The following is a 23,213-nucleotide window of genomic DNA, read 5'->3' as shown; positions in this document are numbered from 1 at the left end:
ATACCATAAAAATCCGGGTAAAATCGACCCGATCGATGGGTAGTTTCAGGTTAGCGTGCATACAGCAGAATCCTCACAAAACAGGCTTACTGTTCCATTATTAAAAGTTTGCAAAATATCTTCCATATTGCTACAATGACTAAAATAAACTGATCGAATTTTATATCGACAAAAGCACATACGACCTATTCAAATCGAGCTCCAGATATAGTTTATTTTGAGATTTTCTTTCCCGGCCAAACTATAAGAAAGATTCGTATTGTGCATGCAAGTATGAATGCTTACTCATTTATGTAAAAATGGGTAGAAAATACCCGAATGAGAAACGTCTAAATCAGGGTAACCTTCACCCAGATTCTGCAACCAATATCGGTAACCCAGATCTGAGTAAAGGCACCTTTACCCACTTTAGAGTAACTGCAGTTTTGCTCGATCTGGGTCGCTTTGACATCGATCTGGGTAGCTGAGGGTTAGCGTGTAGAATCTTTCCCCTAATAATTGACATATTCTCCCTTTTATCTATCAATCTTGGGAAATGAGTGCTCTCGTGTTTTCGGACCTCACTCACACTACAGCCAGAATCAACGTGCGTGAGATACTACGCCGTCAAGCACCAGCTGTCAAACGAGAATCGAGATGCTTTCTTCTTGGCATTTTCTGGGCTGTCGCGACAGTGCGTTCTCCGGAGCGTCGATAGAAAACCAGTAAAATCGCGGTGAAATCTAGTAATTTTCGGTCCAAGTGATGTGAAATGTAGTAATTCATTGAATATTACCTGAAGTGAATGTGTTATCGATTAGTTTTTGTTGCATTTTGATACTGAATTGAAGTTCGTAAAATTTCCCGCCCCCGAACGGAAGAGACAGTTGGCGAGCGCGTAAACAAAAGTTTACCGAACTCGAACTCGCGCGATAAATCGCCGTCAGCCGCGTGAGTACCGCGGGTCACTCAGCAGACTGCTTGTGGCAGTGTTGGTGTGTTGCGTGTGCTAGGCACTCAACATCGCTTTTGACAAGCAGTTGAGAGGGAAAAAGAGCAAAAAAGTGTTCAAATTAAGCCAGCCATTGGACGAGCGAGCACGGACGGAAGACGGAGGAACATCAAAGCAAGCCACCTCCAAAGAAGCAGCTTGAAAAAGTGTCTGGGAAGTCGCAACCAGGAGGAAAATGCCTCTCCTACGGCAGAAGCTGTTCCAGAAAGTGTCCGGTCAGGAGAAACTTCGCGACAGTGATGAAGTGTTCTTCTGTGAGACGACAAACGAAATCTTCAGCAACTACGAGTAAGTTTTTTTGAACGCTGCTGTTTGACTCCAGTGATCTCGGAGGATAGTGAAAAACGAAATTCCGCAAGTTGCTTCTTGTTCGCGTCGGAAAATTTGGGGTGGAATACTTAATTATTTTCGCTCCGGCTCGATGGTTCCGGACTTTCTGCGTATTTATTCTGCTATCTTTCCGACCAGCATCTATGGATGCATCAATTGAACGGAAAAAAATTAGTGTTCTGCGGTGTTCCGTTGAGATTTTGGCTCCGGAAAAAGCGACGAGAATCAGCTGGCCTCTTTTCCGTCATGACTTGTGTGAAATTTCGCTTTGACTCACTCATGCCATGGCTTCCTTTGGTGCAGCGTTTCTCAATGTGTGGTTCTGTGTCGCGTACTGTTAGAACGCTGTGAAACGACTAATTCCGAAAAATGCTTTATATCGAACTGGAACAATGAGATAAAATTGGGTTTCGGTCGCTCGGTTTGTGCGAAAAAAATACAAATTGTGTGTTCTCTTTCTAGTTGTGTTAAGTTCATAAACAATAAATCATTGAAAGTGCTGCACATTCATAACTGTTTTTGTAACATCTTAGAATCGCCCCAATCATGATCTTTTTTAAGTTGTTCTATCGTTTTTTTTTTTCTTTTTATATTATGTTTGTTTCCTTGACCTAACAAGTACAGAACTGCGTTTTACTAAATGAATACAAATACAAATCGACACTGATTTTTCATTTGGGCCTAACTGACATTTTCGAGTTCTCTTCATCGATCCTCTCTTTGTGTTATCACACAATGTGTATTAAGTTTTCCAAAGATTTTTTGGTTGAAATGCGAAGAAGACGACTACATGTTGCTATAGAAACAAAAAGAATAATGATTTTGTTTGTTTTGATCAAGTTATTAGCGAAAGAGAGAGTCGACGAAGAGAAATCGATCAAGTCAGTTAGGCCCTTATGAAAAATCATTGTCGAAATGTCGTGTTTCAGCATTTTCCACCACATAAAATTTAATAACATTTAATGTTCTTGCTTTCCCAATGTGACGAAATAGTGAAAAAAATAAGCATTGAGTATTTCTTATTATATTTGGTCGTTGTAATTTATTTGTCAACCATGAGTTTCCATTTTCACATGTAATGCAGCTAATGTCACCCAGGGTGCTCTAGCCAATAAGGGGCCGTACACAAATTACGTCACGCTATTAGGGGGAGGGAGGGTTTGCAGAACGTGACGACTCATACAAAAAGTGTGACAGGGGGAAGGGGGGTTGAAAAAGGTCGATTTTTGCGTGACATAATTTGTGTATCACCCCTAATTGTGGACTCCCTTTAATTATTCTCCACCAAGGGACCATGGATTATGTTCCTAGACAGCAGTTCCATGTGGTGAATCTAGACGGGAAAGCGATACATAATTCGATTATTTAAGCAAATTTGTGAATGTAAACAAGTCTGGAGGATCACTTGACTATTGGAGTCCACTATTGTCACCGATTCAACATGGTAAGAGAATACTATCTACTCAATAGTGGACCCCAACAATCCAATAGTGAACCCCCGGGTTGGTTGGAGATACGTCATGCCAGATACGTCGCTTTTGTATGGTGCCAGTTTGGTGTATCTGTTACTTTTGATTTTGGCTAGATACGTCGTTTGGTTTTCTCATATACCGCATTTAGTTCACCACTGGGCTGCGAACTGCGACTTCTATAGTGCGAAAACGTGAATAAAAGTGCGCGATTGCATCAAATCAGGTTGATGTCTTCGGCGCACTAATTCTTCAATCTATGGTGAACAAGTGCTCTGAAGACACCGAGTTGATTTGATGCAATCGCGCACTTTTATTAGCGTTTTCGCACTCGTGAAAACACTAGTTTTCACTAGCGATAGTCCAGTGGTGAACTAAATGCGCTATATCAAAACGGTGTATTTATCAGTAAAGTTGTAAACATCAAAATAGTTAGATACGTCGTTTCGAAAAATATGCTTAGTTAAACAAATTAAGCAATCAATTATCAAACAGTGATGTGGATTCTTCAATTTGCTTTATGAACCCGGTTTGTTTACATGCTCGAGTTACGTCGGATTGAAAAGTTATGCTTGAATTGTTCTCGATGCAGTTCTTCCCAGCGACCGGAATGCAAAGTGATCCAGGACCCAGATTTACGAGGAAAGATGCATTTAGTGCCTTGAAATGATTTTTTAGACAAATATGGTCTTCTAAAATGTTGTTCTTCCTACCCTAATATTATGGCCCTCTTTCCAAAATTTCCTGTGCATGGAAATTAGGGTGGTCCATATTTTCAAAGAAATTGGAAACCAAACTTTTCTATTTGCAAAAATATCTATATATGTACATTTTTCGTCAAATTTGTAGATCTATCAATTTTAAGCGTTTTTGCTGAAGACATTTTTTATGTAGCTTTGAAAATGATCGATGTAGAGATATTTTTCTGAATTAGCTTAGGGTGGTTCAAGAAAACTGGTTTTCTGGCTGTATCCTTTTCAGTTTCAGCTTTCCATCAAAGTCGCCCAATAATTCAGGCCAAACATGTCTAAAGGTCCTATCTGCAGAAGAGAGGCTCTCTTTGGTTTCCCTCTCTTTCGTTAATATCTCAGCTGTTTATTTGAATTACGATTGTCTTCTTGTATTGAACGATGGTCAAAACAGTCGTCTTTTGATTTGTACTGCAAAAATAGTTGAATAGTATACCATTACATTGCAATAATTGAAATTGCAAAAGATTTAAAAAATAAAAATAATGTGTTCAACCACGACCAATAAAAACATCAAAAAATGGATAAATATGTACTCTTGTACCATTTTTTGTGGTTTAAAACAATAATCTGGATAGGACTTTTTTAGGAGTCTATTGATCGTTGTTCGATCGTGATTGTTAGTTGAGTAATAAACGGTGTACTGAGGGAACTCGTTCCTGTTTTCGTCTCGCTTAACCGAAGAAAACGCTGTCCAGTTTGTTATACCGTGGCAGCACCTAAATCTTATCATTTTTTTCGGTTCCTAATTTCGTTCACACCATGCAAAACAAACCAAATTTCCAATCAATCAATGACATTTATGTGGTCAGTTAAAACTCACATTCATTTTTCATTAAGAGCATCGCCACAGGAGTCCTCATCGCTATTCCTATTATACCCCTCCTTTTCGGGTGCTATTTTAGGATAGCACCCCACCTTCCCACCAGTGGGGGATGCTCTTTGGGTTTAGGGACTTCAAAAACATATTGATTTTCCAACGTGCGTTGCTAAAAGTGGTCCTTACTTTTTATCGGACGTTGTACAAATTAAAACAAATGAAATATGTCCAAACTTTTGATGAATCCTGCATAAAATGACAAAGGCATAAAGAGTCACAGACAAGCACACGTAACACTTCTAACATTTCGTCACAGACAAGCAGACGTCTCCGGTCTCTCTCTAGTCATCTCTTATCGTTTTATTTTTAAAAAATATTAAAACTAAATATTAACAAAACAACTTGAACCACAACGAAGTCACGCACAAAGTTTGAACATCTAGCTTTGTAGCAAGTGTTGGCAGCTGTTGTAAACAAAACAAACAGCGTTGCCGAATCGTCATATGTAACTTCCGCTCATCTCTATGTAGAGGATTTCTAATGACGATGATTTTAATAGCAATTTTTTTCAAGTGAAACGTTTGCTATTCAAAATCATAGTCGTGAAAACATATACATATTCACCCAATCTAAAAGGACTGGGTTTGGCCAATAGAGTGGCCAACACACTTAGTTATTTTTACAGTATCCGGTAATTTTTTACCGAACTTTCAACAGCTGAACGTTCGGTAATCAGTTCGGTAATCAAATCAATTACTGAACGTTCGGTAATAGCTTTTTTCTCGAGTTGTCAAAAACTACCGATTTTCTCCGGTAATTTCGGTAATGCTTTTACCGGAGTGTTCAGTAGTTTGAGCAAATGGTTTACCGGAGCTTTTCGGTAGGGTTTTATTTTCTTTTAGAATGAAAAAAAATCAGAATGAAGAAATTTCAGATTGGGTTTTATAATACTTGCTAAAATTTTGGGAAAATTTCATGCTTTCTCTTTGCTTAGGTTTATTTGCTTAGCTCATGATGAATAATTAGGGATACAAATGACGCAGTCCTCCAGAAACAGCTCTCGGAAGAGAAAAGGTTGCATCAAAGGGTGTTACGCGATGAAGTTGTCTTCGGCCTGTGAAGATTTTTTCCTTGAGGCTTCCTGGTTCGCTCTGTAGAATAACCACAATTAGACGAACAAAATCTAAGTGACAGAACAGAACTTTAGCGATAAGAAAATGTCTTTCAGCTTCTCAGTCTTACCAATTTTCACCTCCTTCGAGAACACGAAAAAATTGCAGCAGCCGGTCACAAAACACTAGTATTGCAAATGGCAGTCAGTTTGACAGCTCCTCTTGAGATTGCAATAAATTACCGTACTTCGGTAAACGACTCTAGCGGTTTACAAAATTGTACGGTAATATTTTACCGTACTCTGTAACAATTTATTTTTACCGTACATATCGTATTATTTTTTACCGAATATCATCAAAAGATATGTTAAGTACCGAAAGCTTTGGTAATATTTTACAGTACTGCTGTAAAATAAAGCTTGTTTACCGAAAAATCAGTAATTTTTAATGTTTACCGGAGAACTTCGTTAAAAAAATTACCGAACTCTGAAATCTAATCTAAGTGTGAATCATAAACTAGGTGACAATAGTGAGCGAATGTAAAATTTGAACAAAAACGCTGCGAACGCCACAGATGGGCAATTGGCCAACTATGTATTACCGTGCCATGCCCTAATACCGTGTGCCTCCTAATACCGTGTATTTGACAAAAAACTCAAATATTTTACTAAGTGTGTTCCCAAGTAACAATTCAAAATCATTAATAAGCATGTCAGTTAGGGTGGCTCAAGCTTGTATGGCAAAACCACATGTCAAAAAGTTCGATGGGCCCCCTTCTCATTTCGTTCTATTTGACGCCACGATGTTCTGGTCAAATTTTCAGCTAAATCCGTTAACATTAGGGTGGTGCTAAACTCAATTGAAGTTTGTATGGGAATTTATATGGGAAAACATCGTTTTTTCAATATTCTCGTGAGGGGTTCTAATTTTCCTTGAAACACATAATCGATCATATAGAAATATAGCCTGGGATATGCCGAAAAACTTTGTCGAAGACAGTAACGTAATCAGACACTTACGAAAAAAGCTATAGCCTAAACAGTACGGCCCCATTCAATGAGATTTTATTGCTATTGTTATTCCTTTACATGTTAAATGTTAAGCACCACCAGATGGTCTGCATGTAATATCTTTTCTTACAAGTTTCGGATGACTTTGCGGTCTTCGACAAAGTTTTTCGGCACATGTAAGACTATAGTTGTATATAATCGGTAATGTGTTTTAAGTAAAAATAGTGCCCCACATGAGAAAAATGCTAAAAACGATGTTTTCCCATATAAACTTCCATACAAACTTCAAATGAGTTTAGCACCGCCCTAATGTTAACGGATTTAGCTGAAAATTTGACCAGAGCATTGTGGCGTCATATAGAACGAAATGAGAAGGGGGCCCATCGAACTTTTTGACATGTGGTATTTTGAGCCACGCTAATGTCAGTTGATTAAATGTGCTACAAAGGCGCCGACAGTTGTACAAGAGTTTATGTTGAACAAAATGGCGAATAAATGTTTCATGCAGTGGAAACTGCACGTTAGTTAAACATATTTCTGCTTATTGAATAATCAATGGTATAAAAGTTTAAAAACAGTTGCTTAAGTATTGCCATCATCTGTCCAATAGTGCTCTAATAATGATAGAATACAAGCTGCTTCCAACGTATTAGATGCCGTTATTCCACATCAGATCTTCAGTAGCCTATTTAAAGTTTAACAACTTTTGCTTGATCATTTTATTCAACTACACTGATATAGCTTAACAACAAGATATATGAAGCAATCAGTGAAGTACTAGATTGAAAGTAGTGAGCTGGATTTTTGTATGGTGAGATGATCAATTCTCCATTTCTGCAATGAAATGGCGCAAACAGCGTGGGTTATATGATTTATTGACTAATTTGATGCTGTTTGAGCAAAAGTTTGGCTACTGTGTTGTTGAAGTTGCAAGAAATAAATAATAGAACAATGCAGTTACCCAAACTTTTGCTCAAACAGCATTAAATTAGTCAAGAAATCATATAACCCACGCTGTTTGCGCCATTTCATTGCAGACATGGAGAATTGATCATCTCACCATACAAAAATCCAGCTCACTACTTTCAATCTAGTACTTCACTGATTGCTTCCTATTACCATGTTTCTTTAATACAAATGTTACACTTTTATTCAAGCAATGTTGATTAGCAGTGGTATTGTGTCACTTAATAATCTTTGTTCGCCATGCCCCTTTTTGTAAACACGATTGCTGATTAGGAGCCTAAAAAGAGCAACCGCGGCTACAAGCTTGAAGACCAAAAAAACTTCATGCAGCAGCTCTAAATATCACACTCTTCACACTTTTAAAAACATTCTGACTCACCTTTTACACTACGCTCCAACGACAGCAGCATCGGCAACAAAAACACCAGAAAATGCAACTGCAGTGGATCCTGGGCGGCTCCTCTCTTTGGTATTGACGAGGTAGATTACCCACCAAGGTGGCACCGGTCAAACCGGGCTCAGCTTCCTAATGTTCATATTTCCAGCTGATTGGAGATCTAAGGTCTTTTTTTACACGGGTAGTTTTTCTGCTTTAACTCGGTCAATTTTGAGCCAATTCACATGAAAATTTGTACACAGGTAGACACGGTTAGTACTACCTGTGTACGGAAAATCAGATAGGTAGGTTCAAAATTGACCGAGTTAAAGCAGAAAAACTACCCGTGTAAAAAAAGACCTTAGTGTATACACAATCGTTGCACATTTTCCTCTCGACACAAAACAGGACCGGTGAAAATAAAACAAATAAGTTCACTTGTTTGGGCGTTTAAATGAAAAAAAGTTCGAAGAGTCACCAATCTTACAACACAACACCGTGAATTACTGACACGTTGTAAACAAACAAACTAATTAGCATGCATGCCTTATGATTAAACGTTGCGGTTACAATTATTCAAACATTGATCAACTTCAATATTTATGAAGGCAATTAGTTGAATAAAATATGTAAGCAATGTTTAAGCAGCATATGTACGGTAATGTATTCGACTTAGGAATTGAATATTTATATACTGCTTTAAATCTGCCGATTCATGTAATTCGGATTGAAGCAGAGCGGATGCAGACGAGTGTGAACCCAAAGATCCAGAGTTCGAGTCTTTCCATTGATGTGATTTGTCCCATAAAATGTAATAAAATAAAGATGTTGGGGGTACATAATCAGAGAGAGCTATTCCAGACACAAATGCAGAAATGTTGAAAGTTAAATCATTTTCTCATTTTATTGTTACATGATGTAACATGATGTTGAAGAAACGTTTAAGAATCGTTTTTGTAGCAATTATAAAATCATATCTAAAAATAGAAATAAATTTAGTTAGTTTTATCACGGCTTCAGCATGTTTTGATTCTAATATGGTGGAATAAATATCGAAGAAAGCTTGTTATTATGCGCTTTGCTGCTAGTGCACAATAACGGTTTCTAAAACCATTCTTAAATTATTAAACAAATAGCGTCATACAACATTGTTTAATAAACGTTGAAGTAAAGTTTATGATGTTTGTGTAAATTGCTGATGATTCTAACGTTGAACAAGAGTTTCACAACCGATGTACGATCATTGGATAAACTTTCATTTCATCGTGCTTATAGAACGGTTGACGTTGAATAAATTCTCATTTTTGGGCGAACAAGACTTGAAGAACAGTTTCATTTTAAAACTAGCTGTCCCGGCAAACTTTTTCTTGCCAAGCTGTAGTGGTTTGACAACTGTTGGGTTCATTGCAGCATGGCACTCTATATCGGTTTTACTGCGATCGTGTTGATTTTCTTCCCAGTTCATAAAAAATCAAGTATTTATCAATTTTCTTACTTTTTTAGATGATTTTCACAACTTTTTCTACTTATAAACACAGCCGCCATGAATACGAATCGAACCATGCAAGGGTCATTCTGATCGGTTCATCCGTTCTTGAGTTTTGTTGCCTCAAAGAAACTTCAAACTCATTTTTATATATATAGATTACATGTTCACTGCCTATGATCGCATAACAGTCCCATATTTGCTTGGTTTCCTATTCATATGGGACAGTTATGCGATCATAGGCAGTTCAAATATAATACGACTTCCAGTTTAATAACGTTGCTTTGAGAAACATTTCCTGAAGCAAAAATTGTTTCTTGGGTTATTTGTTTAACTGATTAACTAGTTCAATCATTAGCATATTAAACCTTCTGAAGTTATAAATTTGGCACATATTTACAAAAACAAGCAATTAAAAATATTTACAGAATGTGAGTGCAAAGTACCAATACACGGTATTAGGGCATGGTTCCTTTTGTGTTCCAAATACCGTGTTTCGGCTAAAACTTGCAAACTGAAAATATTTTTGATACTTTTTACTTTATGAATCAATTACACAAACATCTAGGTAACGTTTGACGCACAGGTTCTTTCAAGTATGAACTACGTATGATTGGTATAGTAATGATTCAAAGGACCACCAATATATGCGGGTCACATACACGATATTAGGAACAATGCTATGTTTTACAATTTTGATTTTAACAATGGATTAAATATTTTGAATTCCATTAATCATATTTATTATACATAATACACACAATAAACAATAATATAGCGTTTGAAAAATCAAGAAACATGTATTATTTACTTTTACAGGGCTCTTTGACGTGAAGAGCATCCTTAAGGTCACGGTATTAGGGCATGGCTCGGTAATTTTTTAAATAAACGTGAATCGGTGTACGTGGGAATTATTAGTGCTGCGTCTGTTTGTTTGTGATAGGGTTCTGGAAAACATCTAGTCACGTAAGACAAAGTACATCAATATTCACCTCTTGCTTTATTTATCCACTGCTGTTCATTTTCCATACCTCTGCTCAGCTGACTTCACCGCATAATGTATATAATAGTAGTTTACGCAACAAGGTGCAGAATGACGATTTTTACAGCACGAGTCGTACATTTATCCAACGAGGCTTGCCGAGTTGGATAATTACGACGAGTGCTGGAAAAATCTAGCTCTGCACCGAGTTGCGTACAATGTTTTTTGCAATTTCATAAATTACCGCTTGACGATAGTTTTTAACAAAATTCTTCGTAAAACCAAGGTTGCGACCATTCATTTGCAAAGATTTACATTCATTTGCTATTATCTCAGTTCAGAAGCATGCTATCGAAAAACAATGTATGGATGAATTTAACCTTGTAGTTGTATCTGAAAGTTTGCCGAATAACATTGGGGTCGCAAACGTATACCAAAGTCGTGAGCGAGCTGTGAAGGCAACTCTCCACGCGATGAATGTAAATTTCATTCACGCTGTGGAAAGTTGCCTTCACACCTCGCTCACGATTTTGGTATACGTTTGCGACCCCAATGTTATTCGGCAAACTTTCAGATAAAACTACAAGGTTAAATTCATCCATACATTGTTTTTAGATAGCATGCTTCTGAACCGAGACAATAGCAAATGAATGTAAATCTTTGCAAATGAATGGTTGCAACCTTGCGTAAAACTGCACACTGATGTTCATAGCCATGTTTAAGAAAGTCTGATCATAACAGGTTATACTGTGCATTTGTCACATTTTTTTCAGACCTGCATCCAGAAATCACCAAGAAGTTGATCAAAACTGAAAACAATGCTGTAATGGTTCATTCTCTCTCTCTTCTTGGCGTAACGTCCTCACTGGGACAAAGCCTGCTTCTCAGCTTAGTGTTCAATGAGCACTTCCACAGTTTTTAACTGAGAGCTTCCTCTGCCAATGACCATTTTGCATGTGTATATCGTGTGGCAGGCACGAAGATACTCTATGCCCAAGGAAGTCAAGGAATTTTCCTTAACGAAAAGATCCTGGACCGACCGGGAATCGAACCCATCACCCTCAGCATGGTCATGCTGAATACCCGTGCGTTTACCGCCTCGGCTATATGGGCCCTATGGTAATGGTTCATTACGCAACGCAAATCAGTGCTGTAATGAACCACTACAGCACTGCTAATTTGGTGTGGGAAAGTAGGCCTTTTCCTGTCGGATTTGCGTGAGGTAAAACAGCCTATTACGATGAGAAATTGCAAAATAGTAGTTTACGCAACAAGGTGCAGAATGACGATTTTTACAGCACGAGTCGTACATTTATCCAACGAGGCTTGCCGAGTTGGATAATTACAACGAGTGCTGGAAAAATCGAGTTCTGCACCGAGTTGCGTACAATGTTTTTTGAAATTTCATAAATTACCCTTGAGGATAGTTTTTCACTAAACTTTTTCATCAAACTGCACACTGATGTTCATAGCCAATGTTTAAGAAAATCTGATCATAGCAGGTTATACTGTGCAGTTGTCACAATTTTTTAAAACTGCGTTCAGAAAGCATCAAGAAATTGACCAAAACCGAAAACAGTGCTGTAATGGTTCATTACGCAACGCCAATAAATGCTGTAATGAACCATTACAGCACTGTTAATTTGGTGTGGGAAAGTAGGCCTTTTCCTGTCAGATTTACGTGAGGTAAAACAGCCTATTACGATGAGAAATTGTAAAAAGAAAGTTACGTCACACAAACCATCGGAATAGCAACTCAGTGCAAGATGGGAGTGGAAACCCATTGCTAAACCCATGTCGCGTCCTTATTTTTCATTCTCGTTTAGATAGGTACCACCGGTGTGAACATGGGTCTCTATTCAGGGCTCGGAAATAGGGATAGGGACCCAGATAGGGAAGCCCGTGGCGATGCTCTAAGCAGCATAATGTCGAGGCAATCAGAGCGTAAGTCAATATTCAATGCTGCATCAACATGTCAAAAGGGTCTAACTCGCTTTGTAAACAATCATGGTCTCGATCTGCCCACGCATATCGATACCGTTATCAGAAAGATCTATCTTCACGCTTTCTGCTAAGGGTGTCAACATGCGTGGGTCCTATCTCAGTCCTACAGCGACAGAAACAATGTTTGTTTACAAAACGAGTTAGACCCTATTGACATCCCTGGGCTTGGCTTATATCTTCCAGGAAGCTTTGATTTTGGGCATGTGGCCCATGTGCTTTGCAGTAATGCTTGGAATAGCTGAATGTATAAGCAATGGCAAACAGTTCTGTAAAAATCAAATCTTCAAGTCATCTGATACAGTTATACTGATCATGCTGCTGCCTAGTATATCGAACATTTGTCGAAGTCATTTATGTGTCGGGAAAATATAATTCCAAGTTGGTGAGAATATTACAAACTGAGGGAGGGTAATAGGCCCAGTCAGACCCCTGAATGGGCAATGTGGGTTAGTGCGTGGGAATGCCATTGAAGGTTTGTAATATTCTCCGAAGCTTTCGAAATCCAACAGGGCGCGTCCCCGGGTTACGGATAGGGGGAAAAGGGAGAATTTCCGCATTAGTACTGTAATCAGCCAATGAGATATTATCTTCTATGGTGTTGTAGTGCAAATGAATAATCTCATTCTATTGGAAATCGAACCTTGTAATGTATTGTTTATTAACTTCAGTTTTCTATGCTTGACAAGGCAAACATGAGATGAGAGTATTGCTTCACATCAGTCACATCAGCAAAGCTTTTACATATGCAAATGCTATCCATGGGGTCATGTCTAACATTTAATATGTATGGCAATGACTGATTCTTACCTAGTAGGGGTACTACAAGACCACGCGGACAATTCGATTAAAGGCTTGATTGGGGATAATATATTATCCGGAACTAAAGGGACATTTTTTGCGGGGATGACTGGTGAGTTGGAGAGGGTAGGAGTGTCCGTTTGTTATAATTGACGAAACAAACAATCGGGCGCTTTTGATTTCTGTGACCTGCTTGGCATTTTGTGGACTATTGCTTTTTTTTTGGTTTTGGAAGGTATGCGATTCACTATTGAGCCTTAAAATTATTTTGCATCTGAATAGCATTGATATCGTCAAGTCTGTACCAACATCCTAATCCCACATCAAAATACCCTTTTCCTATCCCATGGCGTTTATTTTATTTTTTTTTATTTCCTATCCCATGGCGTTTATGTGGTCAGCAAAGACCATTCAGCCATTATCCCTCCTTATCATCGGCTTTGGACTGACTTGCGCTCTCATTGCCCCACCAAATGCTGCAAAATGAAAATGAAAAAAAACGAGTTAGACCCTATTGACATGTTAATGCAGCATTGAATACTTACTTGCGCTCTTATTGCCTCGCCATTATGCTACTTAATGCAAAATGAAATAACCATTTCAATTTCTCTCTTTTATTGCAAACGCAACTCAGAGACTATTTCCACCATGTCGTGCTCATCTCATCGATTGTGTGGACCTGTGAGATCACGGGCAAACCGAATCTCACCTATGCGGAAGCGCTGGAGTCGGAAAAGCAGGCCCGCAAGCTAGTCCGGTCGTTCCCCGCTGCGGTCAAGGGACCGTTCCTGCTAGTGGCGTCACACACCAAGCGGAGCTCCTTCAACGAGATGCTCGACGATGTGGTCGGCTTCATCAAGGATCATTACTTCAAGGGAGAAATGGTTGACGCCATCGATCCGAACGAGAATGTCTACCGTGAGGCCAAGATCGTCGAAGTGATAGCACCGAGGTTAGTGTATTAGCAAATGATTTACATAATGTTTGTCTTGCTTATCCCTGGGTTTAAATATAAATTGAGATGTTCTTTTTAAATTACAGTAACAAAACCAGCCCAGTGAAGGCGGATAAGATCAAGTATCGTGTTCGTTCCGATGATGGTGGTGAGCCTAGAGAATGGACCACAGTTGCCGAAAACATCAAACGTGATCGTAGTTCAGCCACTCGTGACAAATGCAAAGTGTTCTTGAAGCAAAATGTTGAGCAGGTGAATGGAGTGCTCAGGATAAAAGACGCTCCCTTTAAAAAGCTCGTAACCGATGAGAAAATTACAGACGCCATGATTTTCTTCGGTAAACCACCGGATTTTGGTACATCGAAAAGTTTGCAAAGAGCCGAAGAAAAGAAACGCATTGAGCAGGAAAAGAAAAAGATGTCCAAGGATGGTCCAAAGAAACCTGGTCCCAAACCTGGTTTCAAGAAAGGGGATGGCAAACAACAGAGCATGACAAAATATTTGAACAAATCAACGGAAGACAAAGCAAAAACCACAGAAGATGAGAAGAAGTCCGAGAAAAATCTCAAAGAGGAAATGGAACGTAAGCGTCAGGAGAAAGCAGAAAAAGAGGCTTTAGAGAAGAAGCTTTTGGAAGAGCGGAAGGCGATTCTCACCGAGCAGGTCGCTATTGCCATGAAGAAGTTCAATACTATTCAGGAAGATTTAGAACTGAACGATCAAAAAGTCATTCCAGAACCTAAACCACTGAGCACAATCATCGATTCGAAGCATTTTAGCGATTTTATGTACATTTTGGAATTTATGACCTCTTTTGCTGAGTTATTGTCGATTAAGGACAAGTTCTCCAATGGTCTGTCCATGGATCTGATGGAAAGAGCTCTGTTGTTGAAGGAAGTAAACGGTCCATTGAGCGACATATTTCAAGTCCTGCTGAGCACTATCTTTTCACACCAAGTAGAGGAAGAAAACGAAGTGTACATTCGATACGATACGGCGTCCGACTTCGGAATGCGTAAAAATGGAATCCCGTTCTACAAGAAAGCAACTGAAGCTGGCATATGGTGCGAGACTCATTACTGCGCCAAATTGAACGAACTACCCATGGATTCCACCACCGTTTCAGAAATTCTTCGACTGCATTTTCTTTCGTCCGGTGCGCTGATTGAAGATAAAGGAGCCAAGTGGCGGTACTCTATGCGGGGAGGCTATCACAGCTCCGACGATCCCGGAACCCAAATTGTGCTGGACAGTCCGCACATTTTGAAGGCCCTCAACTCGCACACGGTGTTTCAGCTTCCAGTTGGCGACGTTTTGAAGATTTTAAAATGCCTTATCGACCAGCTGTTGACGTACAGCAGCGTGCGAGAACTGATAGAAGAACGGCTGGAAAAGGCTAAGATTGCCAAGCAGCAGTACTTGACGGCAAATGTGGCCAAGCGGAAGCGTGAGGGTCGCAACGCCTCCGAGAAATGGGACATGAAGAATGAAATTAAGAAGAAGGTAAGTATTATGATTGATTTCCTCTTCTTCACAATCTAATTTCCTTATTTTTTGTTTCTCACAGGTTGTCGCCCATGAGGGTACCGCCGAGGAGAAAGCTGCTCTGCGCAAGGAGCTGGAAGAAAAAATGGCTCAAGATGTTGTGAAAATGGACGCCGACACCGAACGCGACGTCAAAAACATTCAGAAAGATATCGAAAAGTACAAAATTGACTTCTTCGATTACCAAATTTATCTGGGATCAGATCGTGCTCATCGTAGCTATTGGCTGTTTGAATCTTTGCCAGGATTGTTTGTGGAGTACGACCGAACATTTTCCGGCAAATGTTTGGAAGAACCAACGGCACATATTCCCGGATTGGCGTCCTGCCCTGCGGATATGAGAAAGAAGTTCATTACCCAAACAATTATGAATAACAAGCTGAGCGAAGAAGACAAGGAAAATCATGCCAATAAGAAAGGATTAGTTATTGAAAAATTGATGCTGAATGGAAGCGTCAAACTGAAGGCATTGCTCGATCAAAACAAAACTGCCATCAATGGAGCTCCAGAGGAAAGTCCATCCGAGGTCAAAAGCGACGTCCTCAAAACACCTTCCAATGCAGAACTGCTCATGTGTACGGCCAATCCCAAATCTTGTCCGGTGCACGGTGACTCTTATTCCGGGCCAGTATGGGGTTTCTATCACACTGAGGAGGAAATTAATGCTCTAATCGAAAGTCTCAACCCGAGAGGTGTCCGAGAAAAGATTCTCCGCGAGAATCTGGAAAACGAGAAAGAGCTAATTTTGTCCCATGTTAAGGATTGCCCGGTAGATCAAATTACCGCGAAGATAGAGGACCGGGAAACCATACTTGCTGCTATTAATGCGAAGTACATGAAGAAATACGAGTCTCCGAACTTCAACCACGAACCAGGAACAGATCCCAGCGTTATTTTCGAGGCTACTTTGCGAGAAAACATACTCGAGCTGGAAGCTAAAATTTCCATCGGTTACCTGGGCAGCATGAAAGTGACAAACCGAGAAGAGTGGCGTAGTGCGATCGAGCAGTTTGAGTTTCAACAACTGTCTCAAGAACCGTTGCGGTGGGGTCGAAATCGACTGGCGGCTATGAAGGAGAAGGAAGCGCAGGAAGAGCAGGACGAAGGCATGGAAAATGATGAATCGGACGACGACAATGAAAAACAACTGTCTCATGATAAAGATCCGGGTTACGATTTGCCAGATTCAATCATAATTGATTCCGATGACTCAACTGACGACGCCAAGCTCTCGCAAGAAGCCGCAGTTTTGAAGGAGAAGGTCCATTCCTTAGCTACGGCCCTGCTCCAAATCGAACAGTGCATCGATCCGAAGTTCTTGTGCTTTCCGTTCGGTGTGAAGAAGAAAATCAAAGACAAGGCTGCCATCGCTAAATCGATAATCAAGGGACAGAAAAACCTGGCCCGTTGGGAGGAGTCCTTGATGCGAGCTACAAACTATTCCCAAATATTCCTGCACTACAACGTCCTGTACGATACCATCCAGTGGAACAGATCAGCAGAGCGAATTGCTTGCATGATCTGCCGCCGAAAGGGCATTCCAGAGCAGACGCTACTATGTGATGAATGTAACCGTGCGTGTCACATGTACTGTCTGAAACCCAAGTTGAAACATGTCCCGGAAGGAGATTGGTTCTGTCCAAAATGCCGCCCGGAAGATTACAAGCGCAAGAGGCAACCCAGGAAGCTAAAGGTTTTCGTGGAAGAGGAGCCTGCCGAGGAAGAAGAGCCAGAGGAAGTTGAGGAGCAAGAGCTGGACGAAACCGTAGAGGAAGATGAAGCGGAGGAAACGCTCGTCGAAGATGATTTGCTTGACTGTGCAAAGTGCAAGGAAAAAGGCGCAACGGCAGTTTGCTCCACGTGTAGCTTCGCATACCATCCGGATTGCACCAAGTCCCTCACGAGTAGTCCGAAGAAGAGTTGGAATTGTGATAAATGCAAGAAAAAATCAAAGAATTCAAGCAGCTCTAAGAAGAAGTCAAAAAGTAGCAAAAAGTCCAAGTCCAAGAAAAAAGTGGCCGTTCGACTAGCTGCCGGGCCAGTTGAAGATGACAGTTTTGAGAATTATGACAATGAAGATGATATTGCTGACCAGGAAGAGGAAACAGAAGACGTTGTCGAAGAGGCAGAGGAAATTGAAGAAGAGCCTCCAAAAGCCAAACCGTCGAAAAAACGTAACTCGAAACGAAAAGCATCGGAAGATGAAATTTCGAGTGACGAAGAAACGTTAGCTGTAAAAGCCAAACGAAATCGTCGGTCATCTAGCAAACGGTCGCTCACGAATGGATTCCACGACGAGGATGAAAATGATGATGATGAGGTGTCGTCACCTCCGAGCAAATCACGACGATCGGCAGCAGCCAGTGAAGAACAGAACACGTCGAGTTCTCGCAAGGGCAGACGAACCGGTGATGATCTACCGCTGAATAGCGTAGCGTTGTACACCTTGATCGATGACATTCTCAAACATGCGGACTCGTGGCCATTCGACAGACCCGTCTCCGTGAAAGAGGTCCCCGACTATTACACTATTATCAAAAACCCGATGGACTTTGCCAAGATCAAATCAAAACTAAACATGGGCGAGTACACGATAAATGAACAGATGATGAACGATATACAGCTGGTGTTCCGTAACTGCGACTTGTACAACACCGACGAGACGGAGATTTACAAGTAAGTTAGTTACTACCGTGCGGTACCCATATTCTGAACGGTTAAGGGAATCTCACAACAAACACTAAAATAAATGGAACTTCTTGTTGCTAGAGATAATGCTTCACATTACCATCAAGTGTGTTTGTTGTCTAGTTAAATGTATAAAATAAATTAAATCTCAAATAACTTCCAGTCTCTGATCTAGACATATTTTTGTTTGTGGACGACGTGTTCCTAATTATGGACACCATAAGAAGCCGTGGTCCTAATTCTGAACACATAGTGTTACTTACTATGTACAAACACATTCTCTACGTTCACAGTTCAGTCAAAAACGATATGTTTTGTAACGATTGGATAATAGAGGGGCTTAATAAAATTAACACCTCAACTCTCGATTCAATATATGCTTCATAAAAGGAAAATCTATTTTGCGTTAGCCGACTGTTCAGAATATGGAGCTGTCTATAATATGGTGCTCCCACGGTACATAACACTATATGTACATTTGAAAAATTGAAAATTCATCTCTGGAAAAAGTACACAAAGAAATAAGAGTGTTATCCGGAGAAGTGCTGTAGGTATATCTACTCTACATCTAATTTTAATTTCACCATTTCAGAACCGGCCAAAACCTAGAGCGCTTTGTATTACAACGCACCAAGGAGTTGTCCCTTCCGTTCAAACCGAGCGACATGCTGAAGCACGACTCGACGCTGAAAAATGGCACCTCCACTCCCACCACTCCAGTAATCAACGGTGAGTCCTCGCCGAAATCGTCACACAAAGACAGCAGTAGTGGGAAAAGAAGGTCGAAAAAATAGGTAATAAACTGCTGCGTTTCTCAACCCTAAGCGTACATACAATAGTTCTAAGACAAAGGAACATCGGCTAAGTATTGATATGTGTTAAGAGTAGGCTTGATTTTACCCATCATTTCTTGTGACTACATATTACTACTGGATGATGAGAAGTTTTTTTTTAATACTAGCTCGTATGACTTAGATAAAGATCATTGACACAAATTTCTCATTGTTGGATGACAAATATTCCAAAAAGTTGGCTACACTTGCATAGCTTCGAAGTAAACTCGATCACATCAATAGTACACATAACTTGGACGTTACAGATCCATGCTCTATTCTCATCTGTCTAAACATTAGGTTCCCATATTTTTTTTATTTATAATAAAATGACGTACATTAAGATAGAGAAAACAGTTGGAATTTGAATATGGTGGAAAATTTGAGAAATTCCTAGAACAAAATTTGGTTAATGTGATCCTCGTTCGCACGTTCGCTTTATATGCGGAAGGCAGGGCCCTGGCAGCGCCATAGCAACAACATGCATTGAATCGTAGCCAGCATAGCTGGATTTCCAACGATGGGTACAAGTTGTCAATCACATTAGCCACGGGCCCAATACGCCAAAAGTGTCAAAATTTCTTGTTTGTTTACTGCCATCGTCGAATTCTTCGAATTCAACGACGCATCGTGTAGAAAATTTCCTGTTTTCCTTCAGTTTTAAGTCGTCTTTATGATAAATAATTACTGCATACAATAAAATTAGCGCTGCAGTTGCATTAATAAAAAAGTGTATGACAAAATTAGCAAGAATTCGAGAGAAAAGGAACCGTTACTGGACGAGTCTGATGATTTTCTGAATATTGACTGTTACCATCATTATCATTGGTACGGTTGGACCTCTATTTTCATTATCAGCATGGTTGGGAATATCAAGAGGAATACTTATTTTAAAACAAGCGTAATGGGGGTATTGTAACTACTTTTGCTCGCCGGAAAAATCAACAGTTATCCACTGATATCCGTCGCCAATCGCTGCCAACCGAGCAGCTGTTAAATGTGGCTGTGAGATGAACTCTTGACGAGTTCTTGGCAAGATCCTTAGCAGAATTTGTATCAACTTCTTGAGGACTTTCTGGTGTGTATTGAGTTTACAATTATAATACAACAATTTGAAATCAAATAGATTTTTCAAGTTTTTCCTGTTGGGCCATTTATAGAAACTTCGTAGAACAACCATGTGGATAGAACTGTAAGACCCTAACCAGATTTGAAAGCCTTTTCGTTTCTTTGGGTACAACATGAACAATAACTCTAGACCAACATTTGAAAGGGGTAGAACAACCATGAAAAACTGCGGTTTTCCCGATCCTCCATTCATTCATGCACATTTTCTCGAGTAACAGATTTAGGAAAGTCACCTACCTACCTGTTAGTTTTTTTTTTTAGTTTTTATTTCTGTGTATTTTAACTTAGATGCTAATTCTACACTCCTACCTGTTAGTGATAAAAGATTTCATAAATAATTGGAAATGTGCCAAGGCGGAACGAGAGAAGCGCAAATGCGCAATGGTTGTTTTATTCTTTTCGCATGTTGGTCTAGAACAAGTGTAGAATAAAAAGCCAAGCTCGTGTGAAAGGTTTTATTTTAATATCTGTTTGAAATGTATTGTTAGTTACCCTCAAAAAGGATCAGTTTTGTAAGTTTTTGTCGATTCGTCTGTTTGAATGGAATGATACGTTTGCTATATTCCAAGCATTTTATGTCCAGGAAGATAATAATTATATTCCTTATAATGTTTAAATGGTGATCTCCTACCGCCCAATGGTCGCTGGATCTGTCGTAGATGTTATCAATATTTGTTTGAACGATTTTAAAGCTGTTCGAAACCAAAAATTCGTAATATTTCTCAATATTTACATTATTTCGCTCCCCAACAAGCTCCTGTAAAACCAAAAAAAAACATTAAATTTATCTTTGTATCTTTGGCTATAGTAAGAAGTTAAATACCTTGAATTCGTTATCAGCTGTTTTACACACAGCAGTAATGAGCAGACTATTATCCGCCACTAGTGATTCCATACATTCATCACATTCAATTTTAGCGAGCAACTTTTTGTGTACATTGGAAGCGTAGCTCTCTAATGCTGCGTTGAAAAAGTTATCCGTCTCCGATGGTTCCGCACTATTCTTCGACGGTTCGGGTGATTCCAATGAAGGGTAGTCTTGCACCCTCATGGATTTCTTGAACTGCGATGATGGCATCTTTATAAAGCAGGCAAATAATGCTTTTGTGTCGTCAAATTGGCTGCAGTTTGCCTTGGCAGAGCACGTAATTTCATTGTTTGAGATTAATCTTTTATAACTTGCTTTAAATTCTGTAGAACTAGGATTGTTATTGCAGCCACCCTTAGCTCTAATCGTTCCGAAAAACATTTCGATGTGATCTTGACTGCAACGGTATGTGAACAGTTCTTCTATTAACTTATTTTCTTCAATATAGATCTGATACATCTTCCGAAAGCTATGAATGTTGACAATATATCCTAGGAATCCCGTTTTGTTTCGCGAAGTTAGTATCGGAGTACCATCAAGAAGCTTGATATTTTTGATGTATTCTTCCAAATATTCAAAGGCATGGTGATACAGTTCAAAATTTTTCTTGCTCAAAGGTTGTTTAAAGTTCTGTGCGTCGGAGTTCATGCTGTTGAAAATATCGAAAATGTCGTTGAACACGCTGATAAACTCTTCGGTAGCTTCACTATCAGCAAAGGAATCATCAGACGCTCTTAAAACTTTCAGAGCTGTCGCTACGCTTTGACTAAGCACCTGCACAGCCAACGATACTTTCATTTTTGAGTTTTGAAAATTTACATGCTTGTCTGTGAGCTTTGGAGCAAGTCGATTACCCGTGCGGTTTTGTAGATCATTGACCTTCTCAATATAGCTCCACTGCGCTAAACCATTTTGTGTCACCAATGTTTTCTGAGCGTGCAGCGTGTTCCGTACTAGTTTTTGCATATGCACGGGATCCAATATGACGAAAACTTCATACTCGGCACATGGATGTTGGAAACTTGTTTTCAACGGCCTAGACGATGTAGGTTTTAAATTACATCCCAAAGCATTAGCTGTCGATAAATTTGTGACTGTTCCATCGAAAGTTAAGGAAATAATAGTCACACCCGCTTCATGGAGACTTGTGAGAACTATTTCAACAATGTTCCGTTGTTCTTCAGCGTTCAAACCTGAAATTATTATGTAAATTATTAGAGTGGTTTTGATTCTAGGCGAGCTTGCCTTGTATCAATAAAAACCTGCTGTTAGGAAGTATCCTACTGGTATTTTCCAACTATCCTGGATTCCGGTCACCATAAATACCAAGGCACCTTTTGCCGGCACTGAGTTATCCGACAATTCATTCTTGTCATGTCTGTATGTTTGGATGACTCCTTCAAGATGCTTTGTATTTTGGTTCCACTCCACATGTTGGCGAATGGCCATTTCGTCCATTAGCAGACCTCCAAGAAGAGGCTCGCCATTCTTGGCTTTCTCATTTGCCATAACTTTTAGCGCCGCTAGAGTTTCGCCTGTTAGCCCTGGTTCACCTCCCACACTAGTATACCATCGAATAATAGTTCTCTCGTGAGGCAAGTTCTTATTGAACACTTCTCGAACATACCGATACGCTTTAGGAGAATAGAAGTGTAGAGTAGTTGAGAATGATCTCAAAGTTTCGCTACACGGTTCGCCTTTTCTACGGAATAACAATTCATTGAATAAAGAGCTATTCGAACGAAAGCGCTGGAAATGTTCAAATTTAAATTAGAATGTAATAAATCTTAACCAACGTTTTTGACCAAATACCTGTAAAATAGAATCTACCGTATTTGAAATCAACTGCTCAGAACTCAGCTTCGCCAGCAAATCTTCCATATTCTTCAATTTACCATTGAGTCGTCTAACTTTTGATCTAAGCTGCTTCACTGTTTTCTCAGAACGTTGCAGTTGTGCCTGTACTTTTGGTAGAGCGTTGGCTTTTTCTTCAAGTGACAGATCTTGCCCAACGATATCGCCAGCGTACCGGATTGGTCTGATGAATATTATATTAAATATGGAAATCATGTTTGTGAAAAAAAATATACCTTTTACGGTTTG

At 39.6% G+C, this 23,213-nt stretch overlaps 1 protein-coding gene across 1 annotated transcript; it reads left to right on the top strand.

Moving 5' to 3' along the window:
* The first annotated feature begins 640 nt into the window (after window positions 1–640).
* On the top strand, window positions 641–19,468 carry LOC109431465 (bromodomain adjacent to zinc finger domain protein 1A). The gene is made up of 5 exons (XM_062845743.1): window positions 641–1,279; window positions 13,728–14,045; window positions 14,135–15,551; window positions 15,616–18,269; window positions 18,874–19,468. Exons 1-5 carry the CDS (start codon window positions 1,167–1,169, stop codon window positions 19,073–19,075), a joined length of 4,704 nt encoding a protein of 1,567 aa, XP_062701727.1. The 5' UTR covers window positions 641–1,166; the 3' UTR covers window positions 19,076–19,468.
* Window positions 19,469–23,213: the final 3,745 nt, after the last annotated feature.

The sequence above is a fragment of the Aedes albopictus genome, chromosome 1 (assembly GCF_035046485.1).
Source record: "Aedes albopictus strain Foshan chromosome 1, AalbF5, whole genome shotgun sequence".
Taxonomy (NCBI): domain Eukaryota; kingdom Metazoa; phylum Arthropoda; class Insecta; order Diptera; family Culicidae; genus Aedes; species Aedes albopictus.
This window is presented reverse-complemented; position numbering and strand designations above follow the sequence as displayed.

Bases quoted from the DNA above. Each gene is read 5' to 3' on its own strand.
- LOC109431465 (XM_062845743.1), top strand. From the start codon at position 1,167: ATGCCTCTCCTACGGCAGAAGCTGTTCCAGAAAGTGTCCGGTCAGGAG. The intron at 14,046-14,134 runs GTTAGTGTATTA...TTTAAATTACAG, and splicing joins GTCGAAGTGATAGCACCGAG to TAACAAAACCAGCCCAGTGA. The intron at 18,270-18,873 runs GTAAGTTAGTTA...TCACCATTTCAG, and splicing joins GACGAGACGGAGATTTACAA to AACCGGCCAAAACCTAGAGC.